Below are 27,444 nucleotides of genomic sequence, written 5' to 3' on the forward strand. Positions count from 1 at the left end.
CATTGCCTTTCTTTGGAATTGGAATGAAAATTGACCTTTTCCAGTCCTGTGGCCACTGCTGAGTTTTCCAAATTTGCTGCTATATTGAGTGCAGTACTTTCACAGCATCATCTTTCAGGTTTTGAAATAGCTCAACTGGAATTCTATCACCTCCACTAGCTTTGTTTTTTAGTGATGGCTCCTAAAGCCCACTTGACTTCACATTCCAGGATGTCTGGCTCTAGGTGAGTGATCACACCATTGTGATTATCAGTACATAAGCTTTCCCTTTTCTGTATGTCCTCAATGGCATTTGTTACATGTCTTTTTCTTTCCCCCTTTTGTAGCACTGGTTTATTAAGACTGAATCCCTATCAGTATTTGTAGACTGTCAGTAGTCACGTATGGATGTGAGAGTTGGACTATAAAGAAAGCTGAGCACCGAAGAACTGATGCTTTTGAACTGTGGTGTTGGAGAAGACTCTTGAGAGTCCCTTGGACTGCAAGGAGATCCAACCAGTCCATCCAAAAGGAAATCAGTCCTGAATATTCATTGGAAGGACTGATGCTGAAGCTGAAACTCCAATACTTTGGCCATCTGATGAGAAGAGTTGACTCATTGGAAAAGACCCTGATGCTGGGAAAGATTGAAGGCAGGAGGAGAAGGGGACGACAGAGGATGAGATGGTTGGATGGCATCACTGACTCAATGGACATGAGTTTGAGTAAGCTCCAGGAGTTGGTGATGGACAGGGAGGCCTGGCATGCTGCAGTCCATGGGGTTGCCAAGAGTCGGAGATGACTCTGTGACGGAACTTAACTGAAACAATGGGGGAACTGAAGCATCAAAGCAAACACATTAAGGATCATACATAATAGATAAACCCTTAAATTTTCTTATTCCCTATATTATTATTCCCCTTATTATTTATTTGCTTAAGTAATTCAACGCATACTGACAGCTTAAGGTGAAAAGTGTCGGATTCGTGATCTCCAAAGATTTAGCTTTGGGACCAGGGACCAGGCTTGATCACTCAAGAGCTTTTGTGTAGCAGAGTTTTATTAAAGTATGAAAAGAGACAGAGAAAGCTTCTGACATAGACATCAGAGGGGAACAGAGAGTGCCCCCCTTGCTAGTCTTAGCAAGGGAGTTATATACTTTTTTAATTGGTTATTGCAGTAAGTCAAAAGAATGTCTCAGGGTTGTAAAGGTCTTACCAGACCCACTCCCACAATATACATTTTAAGATAATGGGATTAGAACTAACAATAGAAAGATTTTACCAGAGCTGCTCCCATAATATATATTTTAAAATGACAGGATTAGTCAGAAGTTTCTCAAAAGGGAGAAACATGTCCTCAAGCAGGATACATTGTTGTTATATAATCATTGGTACAGAGTTTAAGGGAAAACATATCCTTGAGCAATATGAGTTGTTTTGTTGTATAATCATCTGCTCTGGGCTTAAAGAAAAAAACCCTTTGTCCTTTTCTCCTCCTTGAAAACTCCAGACCCCTTTCTCCTCCTCAGGACTTCTTATCAGCCTACCTAGGAACTGACTCTCCAATACTTAACCAAAACTGAATTGCTTAAGAAACATTTCTGCATAGGCTGCAGAGCAGTCTATCTTTCTGTGCCTTTATCTTTTGTTTGACTTCCAGCAATTCTGCCTGAATAGCTCTATCTTCTGGTGCCATCTCCTGGGCTTTCTTAAAGTCAGACAATGCTTGATCGTATTCTTTGAATCCTGGCCACCCTTGGGCTCTATGGTACAGTGCCTTGGTGTTTGCTGAATCTGTTTCAAGGACCTCCAAGCAACTGTCAACCACTCCCTGCCAATCAGACATTTTCAGTGGACATCTTCAGTTTGCAAGCTCCAATATTCAGCACACAGCTTAAAGCAACAGGCTGCAGCTTTGATCCACGTGCTTTCTCAGCTGCAACTTTTGTGCCTTCCACATACCTTAAAACTTTGGTGTATTTTTTTTTAATGGCCATCTCTCAGTTCTGGGATTTGAATAAAGAATTTCCAATGTTTTTTAAGTGTTCTGTTACTGATAAAATTTCATCTACATCTTTTAAATCTACATCTGCATCCTCCGAAATCTCGATGACTGTCACCAGAACTATCTTGGGGGAATATTCCCTAATCATCCCCTTCCTTCAGTTTTCTGCATTCTGCAATAATGCACAATTTGGCAGGTTTTTGACCTTTCATCTCCACATTTTCCCAAATCCTTGCCACACCCATTCCTTTCATCACTTGCCCAAACAACACGTGTTTCCCATGAGTGAGGAGTCGGAACTGTCGTGATGAACTGAGAATCGCTTATCTTGCAGCCTGCATTTGCCAGGCTCAGTAATTCCGCCTCATTATGCTGACAATGGAAGTTTTCATCTTCAAATTTTTCATCATAAATATTTTCTCCACCTGTCCCATTCTAATTGGAGAAGTCTCCACCCTGAATCATAAATTTCTTGATTTGATGAAAAGGGCATCCTTTCAATTTCACCACTTCCCTGGTGGCTCAGACGGTAAAGCGTCTGCCTATAGTCTGGGAGACCCAGGTTCGATCCCTGGGTTGGGAAGATTCCCTGGAGAAGGAAATGGCAACCCACTCCAGTACTCTTGCCTGGAAAATCCCATGGATGGAGGAGCCTGGCGGGCTACAGTCCATGGGGTTGCAAAGAGTCGGACACGACTGAGCGACTTTTTTTTTTTTTTTTTTTCAAATAGAGAGGTTTCCCAGTAGTGAGTCCAATGCCCGTTTCTCCTGTACCTGACTGCTAAGTCACTTCAGTCATGCCCAACTCTTTGCGACCCCATGGACTCTCGCCCACCAGGTTCCTCTATCCATGGGATTTTCCAGACAAGAGTACTGGAGTAGGTTGCCATTTCCTTCTCCAAGGGAATCTTCCTGACCCAGGGATTGAACTCATGTCTCTTATGTCTCCTGCACTGGCAGGAGTTCTTTACCACTACCACCACCTGGGTAAGTGTTCTGTACACAATTTTCCTGTACACAATGCTTGAAAAATTTATGCAGTTTGGGGCATAATATCTGCAAGCAATTTTAAGGCAATTAGACCATATTGTTCCCCTCTAATATCCAGATTGAAGAAGACTAGAGGGTTACTGGGGTTGGAGTGCTTAACTGGGGTGAGGAGGAGACAAGTGCAACATTGTGGCTCAAGGACACCATTTGCAAGTGACTCAGAGCACTGCATGGAGAAGGCAATGGCACCCCACTCCAGTACTCTTGCCTGGAAAATCCCATGGGCAGAGGAGCCTGGTAGGCTGCAGTCCGTGGGGTTGCTAAGAGTTGGACACGACTGAGCGACTTCACTTTCCCATTTCACTTTCATGCATTGGAGAAGGAAATGGCAACGCACTCCACTGTTGTTGCCTGGAGAATCCCAGGGACGGGGAGCCTGATGGGCTGCTGTCTATGGGGTCGCACAGAGTCGGACACGACTGAAGTAACTTAGCAGCAGCAGAGCACTGCATGGCCACAGCACAGCACACTGCATCCATGTAGACCAGCTGTGCTGTTATGTGTCTCTTTAATGATGGCCTTTTTTTAAAATTTTTTACTTTACGGTATTGTATTGGTTTTGCCATACATCAACATGATGGCCCTTCTAATAGGCATTTGGTGTTGTCTTATGATTTTGATTTGCTTTTTAATGACTAGTAATATTTAGCATCTTTTCATGTATCTGTGCAATGGCACCTCACTCCAATACTCTTGCCTGGAAAATCCATGAATGGAGGAGCCTGGTGGGCTGCAGTCCATGGGGTCGCTAAGTGTCGGACATGACTGAGTGACTTCCTTTCACTTTTCACTTTCATGCATTGGAGAAGGAAATGGTAACCCATTCTAGTGTTCTTGCCTGGAGAATCCCAGGGACGGGGGAGCCTGGTGGACTTCCGTCTGTGGGGTCACACAGAGTCGGACACGACTGAAGCGACTTAGCATGTATCTGTTGGCCTTTCATATATTTTCTTTGGAGAAATGTCTGTTCAGGCCTTTTGACCATTTTAAAATTGAATCATTTATTTGCTGTTGAGTTAAATGAGTTCTTTAGCGATTCTGGATATTAATCCCTTATCAGATAAATGGCTTGCAAGTGTTTTTTGTTCCCATTTTGTAGGTTGTCTTTATACTTGTTGATAGTTTCTCTTACTGTGCAGAAGCTTCTTAGTTTCATGTAATCCTACTTGTTTTTTTGTTTGTTTTTTGTTTTTTCATTTTGTTGCTAGTGCTTAAGGTGTCATATCCAAAAATCATTGCCAAGAGCTATATCAAGGAGCTCTTTTTCCTGTTTTTTCATCTAGGAATTTCATAGTTTCATATCTTCTATTTAAGTCTCTAATCCATTTCAAGCTCATTTTTGTAAGAAGTATAACCTAAGGTGTTAGTTTCATTTTTTTACGTGTGAATATCCAGTTTCTTCAGCACTAGTTGTTAAAAAGACTGACTTTTCTCTATTGAGTATTCTTGGCTCTTTTGTCAAATACAAGTTGACTATATATCCTTGAGTTTATTTCTGGGCTCCCAATTCCTTCCCATTTGCTTTTTTGGGCGGGTAAGGATGTGTTTTTATGCCAGTACTATACTGTATGCAGGTCAGGAAGCAACAGTTAGAACTGAACATGGAACAACAGATTGGTTCCAAATAGGAAAAGGAGTATGACAAGGCTGTATATTGTCACCCTGCTTGTTTAACTTATATGCAGAGTACATCATGAGAAACGCTGGGCTGGAAGAAGCACAAGCTGGAATCAAGATTGCCGGGAGAAATATCAATAACCTCAGATATGCAGATGACACCACCCTTATGGCAGAAAGTGAAGAGGAACTCAAAAGCCTCTTGATGAAAGTGAAAGAGGAGAGTGAAAAAGTTGGCTTAAAGCTCAACATTCAGAAAACGAAGATCATGGCATCCGGTCCCACTTCATGGGAAATAGACGGGGAAACAGTGGAAACAGTATCAGACTTCATTTTTTGGGCTCCAAAATCACTGCAGATGGTGACTGCAGCCATGAAAGTAAAAGATGCTTACTCCTTGGAAGTAAAGTTATGACCAACCTAGATAGCATATTGAAAAGCAGAGACATTACTTTGCCAACAAAGGTCCATCTAGTCAAGGCTATGGTTTTTCCAGTGGTCATGTATGGATGTGAGAGTTGGACTGTGAAGAAAGCTGAGTGCCAAAGGATTGATGCTTTTGAACTGTGGTGTTGGAGAAGACTTTGAGAGTCCCTTGGACTGCAAGGAGATCCAACCAGTCCATTCTGAAGGAGATCAGCCCTGGGTGTTCTTTGGAAGGAATGACACTAAAGCTGAAACTCCAGTACTTTGGCCACCTCATGCAAAGAGTTGACTCATTGGAAAAGACCCTGATGCTGGGAGGGATTGGAGGCAGGAGGAGAAGGGGACGACAGAGGATGAGATGGCTGGATGGCATCACCGACTCGATGGACATGAGTTTGAGTGAACTCCGGGAGTTGGTGATGGACAGGGAGGCCTGGCATGCTGCAATTCATGGGGTTGCAAAGAGTCGGACATGACTAAGTGACTGAACTGAACTGATACTGTTTGAAGTACCATAGCTTTATAGTATAGCTTGAAATCAGAAAATGTGATGCCTCCTGCTATATTCTTTTTTTGTTGTTGTTGTTCTATTCTTTGAGAATTGCTTGGCTATTTAGGGGTCTTTTGTAGTTCTGTACAAGCTTCAGGACTGTTCTCCACCCCCATCCCCACTTGTGTAAAAATGCCTAGCATTTTTTCATAGATTGTTCCAGCCTTCTACCACTGAGAATAATGTTAGCTGTAGACTAGTCATTCATGACCTTTCTTATGTTTAGGTACTTTGTTTCTATACCAAAAACTTCTTTTAAAAAATCATGAACATAAGTTGAATTTTGTCAAATGCTTTTTCTCCATCTATTGGGGTGATTTTTTCATTCTATTAATCTGATATATCACAATGATTTTGTGTCTCTTGAGCCATCCTGCATTCTAGGTGAAATTCCACTTGGTCATGCTGAGTTATCCTTGTAATGTGCTGCTGAATTCAGTTTGCTAATATTTTGAGAAATTTTGCATCCATACTAATCAGGGATATTGATCTGTATTTTTCTGATAGTGTCTTTTCCTGGCTTTGCTATCAGGGTAATGTTGACCTCATAAAATGAGTTTGGAAATATTTCTTCCTTTTCTACTTTTTTTGGAAGGGTTTCAAGGTTACTGTCAATTCTTTACAAACATTCTTTAAATGTTTGGTAACATTCATTAGTGAAGCTATCTGGTCCTGGGCTTTAATCATTGGGAGATTTTTAATTTTTTTATTATTTTATTGATTTAATCTCCTTACTAGTAATTGATCTATTCAGACTTTCCATTCCTTCATGATTCACTCTTGATTGTTTTTATGTTTCTAAGAATTTTTCCACTTCTAGGTTGTCGAATTATTGGCATAGAGCTATTCATAATAGCCTCTTATGAACTTTGTATTTCTGTTGTATCAGTTGTAATTCTCTGACATTTACAGTTTTGTTGATTTAGTTTTTTCCTTAGTTTAAGGGAGTGTCAATTTAATTTATTTTTCAAAGAACCAACTCTTAGTTTGGTTAATCTTTTCTACTGTTTTTCTGTTTTCAGTTTCATTTATTTTTGCTCTAATCTTTATTTCCTTCCCTCTGCTAATTATGGGTTCAGTTTCTTTCTCTAGCTCCTTAAGGCATAATTAGGTTGTTAATTTGGGAAATTTCTTGCTTTTTAATGTTGATTTTTATTGTTGTGCATTTGAGTTTTCATATGTTGTCTCCATTTTTGTGTCAAGATACTTTATTTCCCCTTTAATTTCTTCCTGATCCATATGTTATTCAGGAGAGTGTTGTTTAATTTCCATGTATACATGAATTTTCAGTTTCCTCTTGTTGCTGCTCAGTCGTGTCCGACTCTGTGTGACCCCATAGATGGCAGCCCACCAGGCTTTCCCATCCCTGGGATTCTCCAGGCAAGAACACTGGAGTGGGTTGCCATTTCCTTCTCCAATGTGTGGAAGTGAAAAGCTAAAGGGAAGTCACTCAGTCGTGTCCGACTCCTAGCGACCCCATGTTATTGATTTCTTATTTTGTACCACTGTGGTCAGAGAAGATACTTGGTATAATTTCAGTCTTCTTAAATTTTCTGCTGCTGCTGCTGCTAAGTCGCTTCAGCCATGTCCGACTCTGTGTGACCCCATAGACGGCAGCCCACCAGGCTCCCTCATCCCTGGGATTCTCCAGGGAAGAACACTAGAGTGGGTTGCCATTTCCTTCTCCAATGCATGAAAGTGAAAAGTGAAAGTGAAGTCGGTCAGTCGTGTCCGACTCTTCACAACCCCTTGGACTGCAGCCTACCAGGCTCCTCCATCCATGGGATTTTCCAGGCAAGAGTACTGGAGTGGGGTGCCATTGCCTTCTCTGTCTTAAATTTTCTAAGACTTGTTTATTTAGTGGCCTAATATATGGTCTGGAGAAGGAAATGGCAACCCACTCCAGTATTCTTGCCTGGAGAATCCTGTGGACGGAGGAGCCTGGTGGGCTGCTGTCCATAGGGTCGCACAGAGTCAGATATGACTGAAGTGACTTAGCATGCGTGCGTGCATTGAAGAAGGAAATGGCAACCCACTCCAGTATTCTTGCCTGGAGAATCCCAGGGAGCCTGGTGGGCTGCTGTCCATGGGATCACACAGAGTCTGACACGACTGAAGCGACTTAGCGGCAGCAGCAACATATGGTCTGTTCTAGAAAATGTTTCACCTGCACTTGAGAAGAATGTGTATTCTGCTGATGTTGGATAGACTATTCTGTGTATGTCTGTTTTGTATATTTAGTCTGTGCATGCTAACTCACTTCAGTCATGTCTGACTCTCTGCGAACCTATGGACTGTGGCCCGCCAGGATCCTCTGTCCATGGGATTCTCTAGGCAAGAATACTGGAGTGGGTTGCCATGCTCTCTTCCAGGGGATCTTCCTGACCAGGCATCAAACCCATGTCTCTTATGTCTCCTGCACTGGTAGGTGAGTTCTTTACCGCTAGTGCCAGCTGAGAAGCCCCTTTTGGTCTATAGAGTTATTCAAATTTGGTGTTTCTTTATTGATTCTGTCTAGATGATCTATCCATTGTTGAGAGTGGGGTTTTAAAGTCCTGTTTATTTCTCCTTTTAGGTCTATCAGTTTTTGCTTTATGAATTTCAGTTTTCTAATGTTGGGCACGTAAATATGATCATTATAACTTTTTGATGTATTGATCCTATCATCATTATATAATGACCGTCTTTGTTTCCTTTTACCATTTTTAAAATTAAAGCCTATTTTGTCTGATATATCTACTCCTGACTTTTTGGGTTGTTTGCTTAAAATATTTTTCCATCCCTTTACATTTCCTTTGTATGTCTTGAAGGCCAAAATGATTCTTGCAATGAGCATATCATTAGATCTTTTATAAAAATGCATTTAGCCATTTGATTTCTCATTTAGAGAACTGGATCCATTTACATTTAAAGTTATTATTGATAAATAAGAAGATACTGCCATTTTGTTAATTGTTTTCTGGTTGTTTTATAGATCAGCTATTTCTTCTTTTCTTTTATTGTGTTTTGATGCTGTGTGGTATTAGTATGCTTTGACTTTATCATACTTTTTTGTAATTCAGGTTTTTCCATTCTTGTTACCATATGAGCATGCATTTTAAGTCACTTCAGTCATGTCTGATTCTTTTTGATGCTATAGACCATAGCCCATCAGGCTCCTCTGTCCATGGGATTCTCCAGGCAAAAATACTGGACTGGGTTCCATGCCCTCCTTTAGGGGATCTTTCCAACCCAGGGATCGAACCCACATCTCTTATGTCTCCTGCATTGGCAGGCAGGTTCTTTACCACTAGTACCACCTGGGAAGCTGTTACCATGAGGCTTACATTAAAAACAAACAAACAAACAAAAAAACCTTAAATTATAACACACTATTTTAAACTAATACCAACTTAATTTCAATCAAATCCTAAGCTTTATACTTTAAATTATACTCCCTTCCCATTTTAGGTTATTGATGTTACAATTTACATAGTTTTTAATATTGTATACTTCATAACTTTAATATTGTATACCTCAGATTATTGTAATTTTAGTTATTTTTACCATGTTAGGTATTTTTTAAAGTTTCTGTATCTTTGAAAAAATGTTTTATATTGGATTATAGTTGATTAACAATGTTAGTTTCAGATGTACAGCAAAGTAATGCAGTTATATATATATATATATATATATATATATATATATACACACACATATATATGTATCTACTCTTTTTCAAATTCTTTTCCCACTTAGGTTATTACAAAAAATTGAGCAGAGTTCCCTGTGCTATACAATAGGTCCTTGTTGATTATAGATTTTAAATATAGCAGTGTGTACCTGTCCAACCTGCACTCTCTCCTCTCCCCACCCTTCACCCTGACACCATAGTTCATTCTCTGAGTCTGCTTCTGCTTTGTAGTGTCACCTTTTAAGATTCTGCATATTAGTGATGTCATGTATTTGTCTTTCTCTTTCTTACTCACTATGATAAACTCCAGGTCCATCCATGTTTCTGCAAATGGCATTATTTCATTCTTTTTATGCCTGAATAATATTTCATTGTATATATGTACCACATCTTCTTTATCCATTCATCAGTGGACATTTAGGTTACTTCCATGTCTTGGATATTGTAGATAGTGCTGCAATGAACATTGTGGTGTGTGTATCCTTTTAAACCACGTTTTTCTTTTGATGTATGCCCAGGAGTATCACTATTTTTAGTTTTTTAAGAAACCTCCACACTGTTCTCCATAATCCCTGTACCAATTTAAATTCCCACCAACAGTGTAGGAAGGTTCCATTTTCTCCACACTCTCTCTAGCATTTATTATTTGTAGACTTTTTATTCCTAGATTTTTTTTTAAGAGCCTCCATACAGTTCTCCATAGGGGCTGTATCAATTTACATTCCCACTAATAGTACAAGAGGGTTCCCTTTTCTCCACATCTTCTCTAGCATTTATTGTTTGTAGATTTTTTTAATGATGGCCATTCTGATCAGTGTGAGGTGATACCTCATTGTAGTTTTGACTTGCACTTTTATAGTAATGAATAATGTTGAGCATCTTTTCATGTGTTTATTGACCATCTGTATGTCTTCTTTGGAGAAATGTCTGTTTAGGTCTTCTGCCCATTTTTTGATTGTGCTGTTTGTTTTTTCTATATTGAGTTGTATGAGCTGTTTGCTATTTTGAATATTAACCCCTTGTCAGTTGGCCTTGTTTGCAAATATTTTCTCCCATTCTGTAGGTTGTCTTTTCATTTTGCTGGTGGTTTCCTTTGCTGCACAAAAGCTTATAAGTTGGGTTAGGTTCTGTTTGTTTATTTTTGCTTTTATTTCTTTTGCCTTGGGAGACTGATCTAAGAAAACATTTCTATGATCTGTGTAGAAGGTGCACTTGAGAAGAATGTGTTTTCTGCTGCTTTTGGATGAAATGCTACATGAATATCAATTCCATCTGGTCTAATGTGTCATTTAAGGCCTGGGTTTCCTTATTGATTTTCTGTCTGGATAATCTATCCATTGATGAAAGTGGGGTATGAAAGTCCCCCACTATTATTGTGTTACTGTCAATTTCTCCTTTTATGTCTATTAGTATTTGCCTTATATATTGAGGTGCTCTCTATCTGTGTATCCATTCTTTTTCTGAGATCTTGGATTATCTTTACCATCATTACTCTGAATTGTTTTTCAGGCAGATTGCCTATCTCCATTTCACTTATTTGTTCTTCTGGAGTTTTATCTTGTTCCTTCATCTGGGACATATACCTCTGCTGTCTCATTTTGTCTAATTTTCTGATTGCAGTTTCCACTCTGCAGGCTACAGGCTGTGTAGTTCTTGCTTCTGTCTGTCTGCTTTTGAATGAGGCAGTCTAAGAGGCTTGTGCAGGCTTCCTGGTGGGAGGGATTAGTTCCTGCCTACTGGTAGGTGGAGCTGGGTCTTGTCCATCTCCTGGGCAGGGTCCTGTCAAGGGGTGTGTTTAGTAGGCAGCTGTGTGCTCAGGATGACTTAAAATAGTCTCACAAGTGGGGCTGTTTTCCTGTCCTGTTGGTTGTTTAGCTTGAGGCATCTTAGCACTCAGCCTACAGGCTGTTGGGTGGGTCCAGGTCTTGACAAGAAAATGGTGGCCTCCAGCAGGGCTCATGCTGATGTATATTCCTGAGAACTACTGCTGTAATTGTCTGTCCCAACAGTGAGCCACAGCTGCCTCCCCTAACCTCTGCAGGTAACCCTCCAATACTAGCAATACTAGCAGGTAGGTCTGGCCCAGTCTTTTATGAGGTCACTGATTTCTTTTCCCTGGTTCCTGGTGCGCCAAAGACCTTGTGTGTGCCCTCCAAAGTGGAGTTTCTGTTTTCCCCAGTCCTATGGAATTCCTGTGATTAAACCCCACTTCCTTCAAAACTAGAGGATTTGGAGGCTCCTCTTCCTGTTGCCAGATCCCCTAGCTGGGGAGCCTGATGTGGGGCTCAGAACTTCCACTCCTGTGTACAACTTCTGTGGCGTAATTATTTTCCAGTTTGTGGCCCGCCCACCTGATGGCCAGGAGTTGATTTAATCACTTTTGCACACAGGCCCACGGGTGCGCACGCTACCCGCCCCACCCCCCCCCCATCTTGTAGCTCCTTCTTTGTCTTTGGATGTAGGGTATCTTTTTTGATAGGTTCTAGCATTTTTTTGCAGAGAAGGCAATGGCACCCCACTTCAGTGTTCTTGCCTAGAGAATCTCAGGAATGGGGGAGCCTGGTGGGGTGCCGTCTATGGGGTTGCACAGAGTCGGACATGACCGAAGCGACTTAGCAGCGGCAGCATTTTTTGTTGGTTGTTCAGAAGTTAGTTATTTTGGTGGTTTCATCAGAAGAGGTGAGCTCACATCCTTCTACTCTGCCATCTTGTCTCTGTCTACCATGGTTTTTTAACTTTTAAATTCAAGCTGTAAGTGAATTACATACCACTATTACCATATTACAGAACTCAACTTTGACTAAGTTTCCCCCTTTCCAGTGAGTTTTACACTGCCTTCTTATGTTCTTATGATGTTAGTTATTGTCCTTTTATAGTTATTCCTCAGTACTTACAGGGGATAGGTTGGAAGACTCACTGTGGACCCCAAAATCCGTGGATGCTTACATCCCATTGTCAGTGCTCTGTATCTATGGGCTCCATATACATTGACCTTCTGGTTCTACATATAGTATGTGGTCCATGGTTGGTTGAATTTGTGGATCTGTAACTTGTGGATATGGACGACTGACTGTACTTCCACTCAAAGAAGTCTTGTAAAGCAGGTCTAATGGTGATGAACTCTCTCAGCTTTTGTTTTTTCAGAAAAATATTTGTCTCTCTTTCACTTCTGTAGGGGAGCTTTACTGGATATGGAATTTCTAGGGTTGACAGTTTTTCCTCCCAATATTTTGAATATGTCATACCATTCTCTTCTGGTCTGAAAAATTTCCATTATTAAACTACTGGTAGTCTTATGGTAGTCTTATGGTTTGGTCTCGGTTGCAGAGTGCTCATTTAAAATGCTGAATTATGTGCAAACTACATTTTACATAGAAATGTATCTCAAATAGTTCCCATTTGTGTTCTCTTTCATTAGAGGTCATTTCTATGTAAAACCATCAAAATTGCCTTTATAGGTCATGTCCATTTGACGGCCTCTAAACCCTTCAGTTCAGACAGTAAAGCGTCTGCCTGCAATGCGGGAGACCTGGGTTCGATTCCTGGGTCAGGAAGATCCTCTGGAGAAGGAAATGGCACCCCACTCCAGTATTTTTGCCTGGAGAATCCCATGGACGGAGGAGCCTGGGGGGCTACAGTCCACGGGGTCGCAGAGTCGGACACGACTGAGTGACTTCACTCACTCACTTAGTCTTATGGAGGTTCCCTTGTATGTAACTTCTCTCTTTTCTCTTGTTGCTTTAAAAATCCTTTGTTTTTGTCTTTTGACAATTATAATATGTCCTGGTGTAGCCTATTTGGGTTCAATCTATTTGGCATCCTTTTTGGATCTAGATGTCTAGTTCTCTCCCAAGGATTGGGAATTTTTCAGCCATTATTTACTGAAATACACTTTTTGTCCCTTTCCTTCTCCTAGAATTCCCAGAATGCAAATACTTTTCATTGTGTCCTATAAGTCCCTTAGGCTCTCTTCAATCTTTTTCATCATTTTTCCTTTTTGTTCCTCTGACTGGATAATTTCAAATTATCTGTTTCCCAGGTTTCTTATTCTTCTGCATAGTTGAATCTGCTTTTGAGGCTCTCTATTGAATTTGTCAGTTATTTTATTATTCAGATGTATGATTTTTTTTTTCATGGTTTATATTTGTCAAACTCCTGTTCATTTTTCTAATTTCATTTAGTTGTCTGTTCTTATAGCTCACAAAACCTCTTTAAGAGAATTATTCTGAATTCTTTGAAAGTTCATAGCTCTCCAATTTCTTAGGGTCAGTTATTGGCCCTTTATTAATTACATTTGGTGGTATCAGACATACTTGCTTTTTCATGATCCTTGATTCTTTTTATTGGTATCTGTTCATTTGAGTAAGTGATCTCTTTTTCCAGACAGTTCTGGTTTACTTTGGCAGAGACAGTTCTTCAGTCAGCTCTGTTAGGTTTCTGGACATATCTGCTGGTGACATCCTTGGGAAGGTGGGGCTTGCTGCTAGGGTCTGGTTGGCTGAAGCATCGGTTTGAGCTCTGAGCTTGGTGTCAGGGGTGTGCCATAGACTGGGAACAGCTGGGTAGGTCTGCCATCTTAGTCCCCTGCCCAAATGCAGCTGTAGGATGTGCTTCATGAATTCTAGATTCTCCTCAGGCTTACTAGATGCTTTAGACTGGGTAATATGCCCAGCTGTAGGTGCGGCTATGAATTAGCTTCCCTCCTCTGGCAAAGCAGCAGGAAGGGACCCAGAGTTGGCATGGCTCATGGTCTGGGGACCCAAGTCAAACAAGAGTGTGCACTGAATATTTTGCCTAGGTAAGGACACCAGTTTTGCTCTGCAGACAGAGAAAGCTACAGTCTGTGTTCTGTTCAGATGCACCATAAGCAGGGCTGTTGGATGGGTGATATAGCTTCCTTTGTGTTAGGCTTCAGTTCCTTGGTCAGGTGGTCTGAAGGTAGTATTCAGTTATAAGTGAGGTTGTGAATGGTTTTCCATTCCTGGGCACAGTGGGAAAAGCACCTTCAATGCCACGGATATTCTTAGTTTGTGACCTTGACTCAAGCCGACTCATATATCAAGTTCCCTGGCTATACGGGGCCACTTTCTTTGCCCTGGCAGCCATCAGCTCTGCTCACCCGCCTCTCAGTTAAGAGTTGCTGGGTTGTACAGCTTCCAGGTATTCTCACCAACTCCTCCTGTCAGCTGGGGGCCACACTCCAGAATGGGTAGGGCAATGACTCGGGCCATGCCTGGGTGGTACTGGGAGGGCACATTTCAGGCAACTCTCAAATTTTCCCAAATAGGCTTTCTGGTCTGGAAGGGACAGGAGCCTCAGTCTGTAGTGGGTGAGGCTATGTATCACCTCCCCTGCCTGGGCATAGCAGAGGGACTGTCCAGAGGGACAGCACAAAAATGGTGTCCCTGGCCTGTATTCCCTGAGAGCCTCTCTGTAGGTCTCAAGATGTGTGCCAAGCCTGAAACCTGTCCTTAAGGCTGAAGATCCAGGAGAAAAAATGAGACCTCTTTCACAGAAACTGGGGGTGTATTTTAGTTTGCTGTCTCTGCAATGACCTGGATGTGGTAGCCCAGCAAAAACTATTACAGTCACGTGTGACCCAGCATTGTAATCCCTCCAGCCACCAGAGCCAGGTCATCAAGTGGTGTCTGCTGGTGCAGGCGTGCATATGTGCTAAGTCACTTCAGTTGTGTGTGACTCTTTGCGACCCCATGGACTGTAGCTCACCAGGCTCCTCTGTGCATGCAATTTCCCAGGCAAGAATATTGGAGTGGGTAGCCATACTACCCTCCTCTCGAGTATCTCCCCGACCCAGGGATTGAACCTGCATCTCTGTCTCTTAGGTCTACGTGCATTGGCAGGTGGGTTCTTTACCACTTGTGCCACCTGGGAATTGGGTGGCACCCACCAAACCCAGGTCACCAATTGTTAAAAAAAGAAAGAAAGCAGGGCATCAGGTGGGGGTTGGAATGTCTTATCCTAGTTTCTTCACCATGTTAGTGTGTGTGTGGGCTTTGGGCTGGTGAGTGTGAGGGGTGGAAGAATGGGTAGATAAGGGGACACTAGAAGTAATCTTTTGTCCTTGCAAATACAAATGAAAATCCTCTGGAGGTGGTCTTTGATACTTGTTAGGAAATTTGGCTCATGCAAAGTCTCACCCCATCTGGAAATATGTACACTGCCATTTTACTTAGGTTTTCAAAATCTCATTGCCAAGTCATTTCTGAATGATTCCTTTAGGAAGGTATTTGGGTTTTATAGCCATTAGTTTAACCCCAGTTTCTCAACCATCTTCAGGACAGTATGGAGTGGGCAGAGAAACTTCCCCAAACGGAACAGTGCTGCTTCTGTCCACCTGTAGTTTGACATGGATTTTCTTTAGCTACACTTACACCTCCTATCTTGGATTTTTTCTTCCAGCAAGCACAGTGTGGCCTGGATCTTCGACACATCACTGTGGTGGAGCTGGTAGGGGTGTTCCCAACCCTCATCGGCAGGATAGGAGCAAAGGTGATGCCTCCAGCCCTGGCCCTGCAGCTCAGGTAGGGGGAAGTTCTCTTCTTAAATGTTGTTACCTATAAATGTACTTTTTTCTGATCAGGGTCCCTGATTTCTGTCTATTGAGTCTTGATTCCAGGCAATGTTTCAGTACTTTTGTTCTGGGAGCATTATAACCATGTTAATTGGCATGTGGCTGCTTATTCAAATATATGATGCAGAGGGTAATCACCAGGGTTCTTCCCCTCCCCTCCCAGGTGTTTTTGCTTTGTCTTTGTGTTTATTTTTCCCTTGGTTGGAGAGGGATGGAAAGGGGAGAGAATACAAAAAGGACCGTAAACAATCTTTTGTCTTATTAAGAGGGCAGGCATCCAGTTTAGCCTTTCCAGGCTTGGCGTACTTTTCCTCCATGCTTCCAGGGCACTTATCCATAGCCCCATTTTAACAACTATTTTATTTTGGTAACGTATAATGCCAGAATCATGGTGTTTGGACTCTGAGTAATGGTGCATTACAAAAGCAAAAATTAGCAGCCAAAAGGTAATTTCAGAGCGACCCAAACTTTTACTGTTTCTTTTGACCACTGTGAAAATAATAATTAGAAAAAGCAAAGCTCCTTAAAAACCTTCCTTTCTCATCTATCTTTTTCTCTCATGCTCTGCAAAGGAGGGGATAGATCTCTGTTCTTATGGTCCCAAGCTATTGGTAGTTCCACTATCCTGTAGCATCCACATCCCAGAAGATATTACTTCCGGGTTGTACAAAGAAGGGGAAAGAGTGAAAAAAGAATGCCATTTGTGTGTGTGTGTGTGTGTGTGTGTGATATTGGAAGCATAAAACTGCTGACTCCGAATCCATTGGCCAGAACTCATCACATGATTGTGATCAGAGTTCAAGGGAGACTGGGAAATATGGTCTTTGTATATACTCAGGAAGAAGAAAATGAAATAAAACTTGGTGAACCATATCACAGATTTTCAAAAAAGTTCACAGAAATCCCTTATCATGATGGAAATATGTCTTTAGCAAGTGTTGTTATGTAGTGACATAACAATTTATTTTTTCTAATTTCCTTATTTTCCATCTGCCTTAAAAAAATAATTTTACTTATTTTTTGCTGTGCTGGGCCTTCGTTGCTCCCCAGGCTTTTCTTTAGTTGCAGTGAGCAGGGACTACTCTCTAGTTGTGGTGTGCAAGCTTCTCGTTGCAGTGGCTTCTCTCGTTATGGGGCATGGGCACTAGATACGTGGGCTTCAGTAGTCGCAGCTCCTGGATTCAAGAGCACAGGTTCAATAGTTGTGGCACAGGGGCTTAGTTGCTCAGCGGCATTCCATCTGCTTTTTGACCCACCACACATTTGATTTATACCTGTCTCCTCGCAGAGTCTGGCCCATCCACAACAGGATCAAAAATTCAGAAGGCCAGGGATGGAAAATGATAAAGAGGCCTGAGTTCTCTTTAGTTGGCTGAAGGAGAAGCCGGGGAACACTCATCAGCTTTTATGTATTCATTTTTGTCCTCCTGCATTTGTATCTAGTACCTCCGTAGGAGTGACACTTGTGAGGTCAGAACTAGATCTTTTCAAATTTGCTACCTAGTACCTAGCACAGTGCCTGGTGTCATGTTGGTGCTAAGTAAGTGATTCAAAGGGAATCAGCTTTACTATTTCCAGGAGTGACAGTACTCTTTAAGAGTATTTGTATCATTCCCAACACTTCAAATTGAAGATAAGAAAACATGAGAGGGCTGTTGCCATCTAAAAATTTTTATTGAAAATTCTGAAAGTTGATTTCATGAAGCTATTGCACATTTAGAACTACCTATACATATGCTATGTCAATGATTTTTTTTTTCTAAAAAAACTGCTGCAGAATTTACCAAACAGTTTTTCTGGATTGCAAATATACAGAGAGAATCTTTGAAGGATAGAAAAATCTGATTTAAGAAAATTTCTATGATTCAGGTTGTATATGTTGGGGCTACTATAGACCACTGTAGGCTAATGCTAATGATTTAAACAATAAATAAGCTGCATAAAAGAATTGTACAGTGGATCTCAAGATTTACCCTGCCTCAGAATCTCTGGGAGGGCTGATAAAGAGTGCAGGACCCCAGCCCCAGAGTTTCTGACTCACTTGATCTATAGTGGGGCCTGAGAACTTGCATTCCTAGGAAGTTTCCAGGTGTTGCTGATGCTTGTGGTCTGAGGATCACAGTCAGTGAACCACTGCCTTGATAAGCCTCCTGCCTCTGGTTTTCAGTCTTATTCTTACAGTAGCCTCAAGACTTCTCCATCTGTCACTTCCAAGGTGGTTCCCTCTGTTTTAGCTTCTGCTGTTTGCTGGTCTCGTCAGTGTCTAATTTCCGCCCTGACACAAGGGGGCGGTGGTGGACACTTTTTTAGGATCACTTGTTCAGTCGTGCTGTGGAGAGGGAGGAACCCTGCAAACAAATAACACTGGTGTCTGTGGGGAGTGCTCGCAGTGTCTTGGCCATACTGGGTTTGCCCCCACTCACGGCGTGTATGCTTTCCCTGTCTACACTGCTTAGGCTCTAGGTTGCTCTGCTGGGAACTCTCTGAGGCCAGCATTGGGTTGTATGCACTTCCCAGGTCTAAGCCGCTCAGGTTCAGGTACTCAGGTACTCCACAAAGGCGCAGACTCAGTAGGGCCTGCATTTTGTGTCCTTCCCAGGTCCGAGCAGCTCAGGTGACCAGGTGTTTGGCGAGCGCGGTTGCTGCGACTTATCGCCTCCCCCATCCCTGCCACTGGGTTTTCTGGGTGTACAACCCGCGCACCTTCTCAGGCAGATGTCAACCGTCCAGAATCCCAAGAAGTCTTCATTAGCAATGAAGCCTGCTTGCAGTTTGGTAGTTAATGCCTCTCTGAGGCCGCGATTGCCCCTTCTGGCCCTGGCTGCCCTTGCCAGCCTGTCTCCGGAGAGGGATGGGCCTGTTCGCAGCTGGCTAGCTCTGCTCAGTTCTTTGTTCTGTGAGAGGGCCTGGAGGTGTCTTAGGTTAGGGCTTTTCTATCCCATAGTCTTGTTTGCCATCTCAAATTAGTTCCCTCAGATTGCCCTCAGAGCATTCAGGCCGGTCCTTACTCTAAGCAATGCAGCCCCTGCCTCCCTGCCCAGCCCCCACTTGCTAGTGGCGGATGCAGGCGTCTGTGCTGCTTCTCCGCTGGGAGTTACAGTCCGGCACGGAATCTGTGGGTTTTAATTATTTATTTATTTTTCCTCCTGGTTATGTTGCCCTCAGAGGTTCCAAGGCTCACCAGAGACTCGCCAGTGACAGTGTTTCCTGGTATTTGGAAACTTCTCTCTTTTTTAAGACTCCTTTCCGGGGAGTGACTTCCATCCCTACCTCCTTTGTCTATCTTTTTATCTTTTATATTTTTTCTTACCTCCTTTCAGGTGCCTGATGTCCTCTGCCAGCATTCAGAAGTTGTTTTGTGGAATTTACTCAGTGTTCAAATGTTCTTTTGATGAATTTGTGGGGGAGAAAGTGGTACTCCCCGTCCTATTCCTCTGCCATCTTAGGACCGCCTCTGGCAAAGTTTTTAATTTTGCTGTAATACTTTTTTTCCAAAGACTTTCTCTTATACTCTAGTTGCTCCCTTTTATAGCACTCTATTCCCATTTTATAAACCCATTGTCGTCTTTACAGTTCTGACAATATGAATTTGGATTTTTTGTAATGTTCTTTTCTGTTTCCTGTAGTATATTTGTTTTTCTCTCCAGAAATAGTTCTGTTTATTCATCATGATCTCTTTCACTTCTGTCAAATATCTGGTAAACATTTGTCTATCCATATTTGGGAGTAAAGGACTCAGGTTTGATCCCTGCATCTGGAAGATCCTCTGGAGAAGGGATGGCTATCTACTCCAGTTTTCTGGCCTGGAGAATACCATGGACAGAGGAGCCTGGCTGGCTAATGTCAGTGGGGTCGCACAGAGTCTGACACAACTGAATGACTAACACTTCCATGTTTTTCATTGTGATTTCACCGCCTCACCCCTACCCAACCCCCCCCCCACCCCACTCCGCCTTGTGGTTCTTATTATGATTGCAAGAGGTGCCTCAGTAGCAACCCTTAGGGAACTTTGTAAAGAAAACATGGCTTATTACTCACAGGTCCTGGAGGCCGCACGGCATGCGTTGGGCTGCACAGCCAGATCATGGGTAGAAAGTGAGTACACATGCCGCCTGGGTCGCTTTTGTTGGGCTCTAGGATGGGATGCCTAGCATGTCACAGATTTAGTCTTTCTTGGTGAATTTAAAACAGGAGCGTGAATTAAAATGTCAGAAGGGAAAACCAAGTGGTCAGATGGCAGTTATCCTAGTCATCCAGTGATCTCTAAAACAAAGGAAACTTCTGTGATGGGGAAGCCTGGTTCTCATCTAGTCTGGTAGCTGGCACTGTGTTTATTTAAGACAGCTGTCTGTGATGTGGATGCCTTGGCAATCAACAGCTTAAGATCAGACACTTATGTTACAATAAAAAAAAACATTAAAAATAAACAAACAAAAAAACAATTCAGGGGGTTTCCGTGGTAGCCCAGTGGCTACAACCCCAAGCTCCCAGTGCAGGGGGCCTGGGTTCAGTCCCTGGTTGGGGAACGAGATCCCACATACTGCAGCTAAGACCCAGTGCAGGCAAACAAAACAAAACAACCCAGGTGCTTAGAGTACAGTCCAGCCTGTGATGCTGAGGCAGCAGAGTTAGGAGGTGAGGACATGAACGGCCTTCGGTATTTGTAGGCAGCAGCGCTGTCTGTTTTTGGTGCACCTTTTGGGCTGAGAAATGACTGACAGTCTGACGGGCCTCTTGGTCTAGGGTTGGGTCAGCCAGCCAGCACCTAGCAAGTTCTGCTAGATAATAGCGGCTCATCCTCTGGTGCCATCAGGCAGTGCACTTGATCCATTGTTTCTGGAACGTCTCAGTCCACATTGCAGTGTTCCACAATGTGAACTGGAGAGCAAGTCATCTGGGTGAGCAGCTGCATCTCCAACATGGTGCCCTGGCCCTTGGGTGTCATCTCCAGTGGACAAGGCATAGGCATCTCCGATGGTGAACTCCTGGCCTGGGACGATGTCCCTTGGGATGGGATCATCTCCAGTGATGAGTCTGTCTCACTCACGAGTGAGGTCTTCTGGAGTGGAGGCCACCCAGGGGTGGGAACCCATGTGGATATGCAGTGTTGGTCATCGGCTGGGCATAGGCTAGCCTGATATAACGTAGAGGCTTCCTTGAGGACTGCAGGGCATGCTGCCTGTGGAACAAATTGTTGAGAGCTCTCTGGGGTCATCAAGGACATCTTTAGCAGTGGAATGCTGTCCTTTCCTTCCTGGAAGAGCTCATCCAAAGCACATGAATATTCTGGGGACATTTATATCCTAGGCTACAGGCGATCTTATGGATGCTACTTAGGCACAACCATGAGGGCAGTCCCTGCACAGATCTTGGGAGCACATTCCCCATATCCAGATGGGTTTTGTGGAGGAGGGATCATAGGGCCAGTTGGCTTGTAGCACTATTTGGTGTTGATCCTGGAGGGCAAGTATCATTTGGATGTTGCTTCCAGACAGCCTGTGGCCTTTAAAGGGCTTCCCTGGTGATTCAGAGGCTAAAGAACCTGCCTGCAAGGTGGGAGACATGGGTTTGATCCCTGGGTCAGGAGGATCCCCTGGAGAAGGGAATGGCTACCCAATCCAGTATTCTTGTCTGGAGAATCCCATGGACAGAGCAGCCTAGCGGGCTACAGTTCACAAGGTCGCAAAGAGTCAGACAGGACTGAGTGACAGTACACTACTAAGTTTGGATTACTTGGCATTTAATAAAGGTGGTTGTCAGAGGCTTTATTCTTCACATGCCTCTTTAAAGGCAATTGCTTTTTCAGTTCCAATACTTGGCACCGAGCTGGAGTCTTCCTCCTACTGGGTCAGTAGTCTTGACTCTTCCTGGCCTCCCCTCCACTCAAGCATCTGCTCTTACCTTTTGTAGAATTTCTTCAGGGACTTCTGGTTGAAGTTTGTCTCTCCATTGTCATAGCACAGCTTGGATGGGGCAGGCTTGACCTAGGAGTACTTTAGTGTCTACTTTTTCTGGTGAGAAAGTCACTTGGGCGTTTAACTTTGTTAGATCTTCCCCCAGTAAGGGAATAGGGCATTCAGGCAGATACAGAAAGCTGTGCCCTACATATGCTATTTTTTTCTCCCCCAATTATATAAGATCTGAGGTAGAAAATGGAGAGTGTACATGTACAAATGCCCTGGGTTGACCTTGGTCATCTAGCCCTGTGGGAACTTGTTTCATTTGATACTGTCCTGCCTTAGGGCAATTGAAAGATACTAATTCTAAATATGTTTAAATTTAAATTAAACATTTACAATATAATAAGCCATCTACTCTTTTGCTGCTGCTGCTAAGTTGCCTCAGTCGTGTCCAACTCTGTGCAACCCCATAGACAGCAGCCCACCAGGCTCCCCTGTCCCTGGGATTCTCCAGGCAAGAACACTGGAGAGAGTTGCAATATCTTTCTCCAATGCATGAAAGTGAAAAGTGAAAGTGAAGTTGCTCAGTCGTGTCCAACTCTTAGCGACCCCATGGACTACAGCCTACTAGGCTTCTCCGTCCATGGGATTTTCCAGGCAAGACCACTGGAGTGGGGGGCCATTACCTTCTCTGTCTACTCTTTTAAGCAATAGTTTTTTGATCCCTATTTCACATATGAGATAACAGAGGCACAGAGAAGGTAATTCACATTCCCCAATGCCCTCAATTTAGTAAGTGGCTAGAATGGCATTTGATCCCAGGCCATCTGTGGGGAAGAATCCATGACACCAAACTGTTTCTCCAAAACTGGACAGCAAGAAGGATCTTCAGGCTTCCCTGGTGGCTCAGTGGTAAAGAATCCTTCTGCCAAACAGGAGACCTGGGTTTGATCCCTGATCCAGGAAGATCTCACATTTCGCAGAGCACCTCAGCCTGCGCATCACAACTACTGAACCTGTGCTCTAGAGCCGGGGAACCACGACTGCTGAGCCCATGTGCCACAACTACTGAAGTCCAAGCGCCTCGTGCCTGTAGTGTGCAACAGGTGAAGCCACCACACTAAGGAACCCACATACCGCAACTAGAGAAGAGCCTGCGCAGTAATGGAGCCCTAGCACAACCTGAAAGTCAATTTCTAGTTATAAAGATGAACAGCTACTCACCTGGTGCTTGCTTCTATCTAGAGGAGAACCGTTAATTGACATATGTAGGATCTGAGACATTGTCAGAGGAAAATGAAAGTGTTAGTCACTCGGTCATGTCCGACCGTTTGCGACCCCATGGACTGGAGCCTGCTAGGCTACTCTGTTCATGGAATTCTCCAGGCAAGAACACTGGAGTGGGTGGACATTCCCTTCTCCCAGGGATCTCCCTGACCCAGGGACTAAACCTGTGTCTCCTGCATTGCAGGCAGATTCTTTGGCATCTGAGCCACCAGGGAATGCCCGTCAAAGAAAGAGGAGAGATCCTCAATGTGAGCAGAGAAAGAAACAGAGTGAGAAGACCCCGGTTGTCTAAGAACAAAGGAACAAGCAAATTTTCTGGAAATTTAACTGAAGAGAGTTAATCCTCATTTTAAGAAAATATTCAAGTGCAGTCATGGTGAAATGGGACAGTTAACTCCTTTGTAGCCAGGCTTGTTTATATATTTGTAAATATTCAAATAAGAGTTAGTCGCTCAGTCATGTCCAACTCTGCGATTCCATGGACTGTAGCCCACCAGGCTCCTCTGTCCATGGGATTCTCCAGGCAAGAATACTCAAATGGGTTGCCATTCCCTTCTCCAGGGGATCTTCCTGACCCAGGGATCGAACCCAGGTCTCCCACATTGCAGGCAGATTCTTTACTGTCTGAGCTACAGGGAGGAATATTTGTAAATATTGGTATATTTGTAAATATTCAAAACAGTTTGCAAACTTTTGGGAGGCTCAGATGGACCATGTGTCAATCTGAGGACCATCTCTTATCAGGGACCATGTATCCTTGATAAGACAGGCAAGATCTGTAAAATTTTAACTTTTGCCTTATTAACCACACCTAGGCACAGAAGAAACATATTTTGAGTGTTTTTGGTAGGCAAAGGCAATATTAGGGTTTATATGTGTAGAGACTTCATCTGATCATGATGTCTCCCATGGGTCTGTTTCTAAAGCTGACATCCACTCTGAACCCCAGATTCATTTTTCTGGATACCTGCATGACAGTTCCATTTGGATGTCTAATATGCATCTCAGATTTTACATGACATGCCTTCTCCAACCTTCCATCCCAGCTGTGCCCCTGGCAAAAGACCCCAAATTGATAAAATGGTACCACCATCAACCCAGGCTAAAGTAGATTTTCTTCTTCATATCTCACTCTTCATCTCTGGTCCATGAAGAAACCTTGCTGATGTATCCCAATCCATCTGCACTGTGTCTACATCTCTTCATTTCTTCATCCTCCACTCCAGTTCAACCACCATTGTCTTTCACCTGGACCAGCTGTCATACCTATGAACTGGTCTCCCAGCTTCAACCTGCAGCCAGTACCACTGACTTCATATTCAGGGGGATTTATTTTACTTTATATTCAGTATCACAAATCGACCTTCATTCATGAGGCTTCTATTTTTCACCCTAGAAGGGCTATATAGAATCACCTTCAATAGAATTGAGATAAATTTTGGGAGTGGTATCATGCTACTTTATTGCAGGGTGGTACAATTCAAGTAGAAAATTGCATGTGGATGTTTTGTAAGGGCAGATTCCATGCTCAACAGTGGTGACCACAGGAAGTGTGTCTCTGGGAAAGCCAGGCCTGCTACCCTTAAATTGTCACGTAGCCCAGGGTGAGCTTGTCAGAGAGGGACTCTGCTATGCCAGTTTCCCAGGCCCCCATCTTGCTACCCAGAAGTCTGCTTCAAACAAAATGAAGACCCTTTTATTTCATTCCCTTCCCAATCCCTTTCCCTTCACTATTTCTGGAGATCAACCCCAATCGTGATTTTCAGGCCATATTTTTATGTCTCATCTATTCACAGGCACCCACATTCACCAGGGCCTCACCTCACCCATGCCCACCCCATATACCACATTGTTTATTAGGGGAAGGTACATTTTGTATTGTTCAGGGTCCCATGGATCCTCTTCTTCCCTCCCTCTGTGGAGATCCTGAGCTGCCTGTGGACAGGGCATTGGTAGCTCGAAAGACTGCTGGATACCTGTTTTAAAGCTTGAAAGGTTAAGGGTTTGCACGCATGAATCAACAAGGCACCTTTATTTCTTCAGGAAGCAATTACTTTATTGGAAGAACTGGCAACACTGAAAAAAGGAAAACTTGTGAACTTTTTCTGCAAGGGCAATACTGCGGTCTGCATTGCAGGCAGGGTGACCTTGGGCAGTCACCCCGGACTCAGGGGAAAGTCCAGTCCAGGCTCAGTCCTTCTTGTCGCCACCCCTCAGGGTGAGCTTGTCAGAGAAGTACTCTGCCAGAGCACCTTCTGGGAGCCCCATGTTGCTTAGGTCGCTGAGGTGGTCCCGCAGCTCCCTGATGAACTTGACCTGCTGGTCCAGGTAGTCGGTCCCCAGGAAGTAGTACAGCTCGACGTCGCTGCTATCAGTGGCCAGCTTGTGCAGGTTGAGCAGGCTCTGGTTGACGCACTTCTCCAGGTGCAGGGTGTTTTGCATGGCCTGGAGTCCGCTCTCCCACTGTTGGGTCTCAGGCTTTCTGATGTTGAGGAAGCAGATGCGGCCCCCACGATGGTTCTGCAGGAATATCAGGCTCTCGGCTGTCTTGCTGTGCTCATGGGAGCGGAGCAGGAAAAAGCGGGAGAAACGCTTCAAGGCCACGTCATCATGGTCGAGGTAGACAGCCACGGCCAGGCAATGGAAGGAGGCGTGGAACTCCAGGGCGGCGTGGCTGTTGATCGCGGCCTCGCACTCGGGGCGGTAGTTCTGACGCACCTGTGAGGGTGATGTGGGCAGCATGGCGGGACATTCCTCGAACCAGGGAATGGCGGCTGGGATGAGGCGTCTGCGGGGCACAAATCGGCGGGGGCGCCGGCGCCAGCCGTCTCCTTGGAACTTTCCCAGGGTGAACGATGTGGGTGGCCGGAGGCGGGCTCCGGGCCAGATGGCAGGTGGCTGGGTGCGGGCTCTGGGATGGACGGGTAATGGCGTCCGTTGGCCGGGGTCAGTGCCTGGGCTTGAGATTGGTTAAGGAAGAGGTCACGTGGGTGGGCATGATCCGTGAGTGGGATCTGTGGGTAGGGCGAGACCACTGTCTAACAAAGCCAGGGTGTGGCCAGGGCGAGACCACTGCCTATCAAGGCCAGGGTGTGGCCAGGGCGAGACCACTGTCTATCAAGGCCAGGGTGTGGCCAGGGCGAGACCACTGTCTAACAAAGCCAGGGTGTGGCCAGGGCGAGACCACTGTCTAACAAAGCCAGGGTGTGGCCAGGGCGAGACCACTGCCTATCAAGGCCAGGGTGTGGCCAGGGCGAGACCACTGTCTATCAAGGCCAGGGTGTGGCCAGGGCGAGACCACTGTCTATCAAGGCCAGGGTGTGGGGAGGGCGAGACCACTGTCTATCAAAGCCAGGGTGTGGCCAGGGCGAGACCACTGTCTATCAAAGCCAGGGTGAGGCAGAGCCGCTTTGAGCTGAGTACTTCGCATCCACAAAGTTTTTATTTTTGTTTATTTATTTTTTAAATATAAATTTATTTATTTTAATTGGGGGTTAATTACTTTACAATATTGTATTGGTTTTGCCATACATCAACATGAATCTGCCACGTGTGTACTCGCGTTCCCCATCCTGAACCGCCCTCCCGCCTCCCTCCCCATCTCATCCCTCTGGGTCATCCCAATGCACCAGCCCAGACCACCCTGTCTCATGCATCGAACCTGGACTGGCTATCTGTTTCACATATGGTAATATACATGCTTCAGTGCCAGTCTCGTCTCTGAAATCATCCCACCCTCGCCCTCTCCCACAGAGTCCAAAAGACTTCTATACATCTGTGTCTCTTTTGCTATCTTGCATACAGGGTTATCGTTGCCATCTTTCTAAATTCCATATATATGCATTAGTATACTGTATTGGTGTTTTTCTTTCTGGCTTACTTCACTCTGTATAATAGGCTCCAGTTTTATCCACCTCATTAGAACTGATTCAAATGTATTCTTTTTAATGGCTAAGTAATACTCCATTTTGTGTATGTACCATAGCTTTCTTATCCATTTGTCTGTTGATGGACATCTAGGTTGCTTCCATGTCCTGGCTATTGTAAACAGTGCTGCTATGAACATCAGGGTACACGTGTCTCTTTCAGTTCTTGTTTCCTTGGTGTGTATGCCCAGCAGTGGGATTGCTGGGTCATATGGCAGTTCTAGTTCCAGTTTTTTAAGGAATCTCCACACTGTTCTCCATAGTGGCTGTATTAGTTTGCATTCCCACCAACAGTGTAAGAGGGTTCCCTTTTCTCCACACCCTCTCCAGCATTTATTGCTTGTAGACTTTTGGATAGCAGCCACTCTGACTGGTGTGAAATGGTACCTCACTGTGGTTTTGATTTGCATTTCTCTGATAATGAGCGATGTTGGGCA

At 43.9% G+C, this 27,444-nt stretch overlaps 2 protein-coding genes and 1 pseudogene across 3 annotated transcripts in view; 1 reads left to right on the forward strand and 2 right to left on the reverse strand.

Moving 5' to 3' along the window:
* The window catches only part of SRPX (sushi repeat containing protein X-linked), a 150,356-nt gene that overhangs the window by 98,006 nt on the left and 24,906 nt on the right, over positions 1-27,444 (forward strand). For both annotated transcript variants that reach the window (XM_061410446.1, XM_061410447.1), the window contains one exon: positions 15,723-15,844. In XM_061410446.1, the coding sequence (XP_061266430.1) occupies positions 15,723-15,844 (122 nt within the window). The remainder of the gene's footprint in view (positions 1-15,722; positions 15,845-27,444) is intronic.
* On the reverse strand, positions 1,003-14,533 carry LOC133242226 (peptidyl-prolyl cis-trans isomerase D-like; annotated as a pseudogene).
* On the reverse strand, positions 25,048-26,135 carry LOC133242852 (ferritin heavy chain-like). Its single transcript, XM_061409079.1, has one exon. It carries the CDS (start codon positions 25,821-25,823, stop codon positions 25,272-25,274), a length of 552 nt encoding a protein of 183 aa, XP_061265063.1. The 5' UTR covers positions 25,824-26,135; the 3' UTR covers positions 25,048-25,271.

The sequence above is a fragment of the Bos javanicus genome, chromosome X (genome assembly GCF_032452875.1).
Source record: "Bos javanicus breed banteng chromosome X, ARS-OSU_banteng_1.0, whole genome shotgun sequence".
Classification (NCBI taxonomy): domain Eukaryota; kingdom Metazoa; phylum Chordata; class Mammalia; order Artiodactyla; family Bovidae; genus Bos; species Bos javanicus.

What these genes read in the sequence shown, in the direction of transcription:
- LOC133242852 (XM_061409079.1), bottom strand. Translation starts at nt 25,823, where the DNA reads ATGCTGCCCACATCACCCTCACAGGTGCGTCAGAACTACCGCCCCGAG.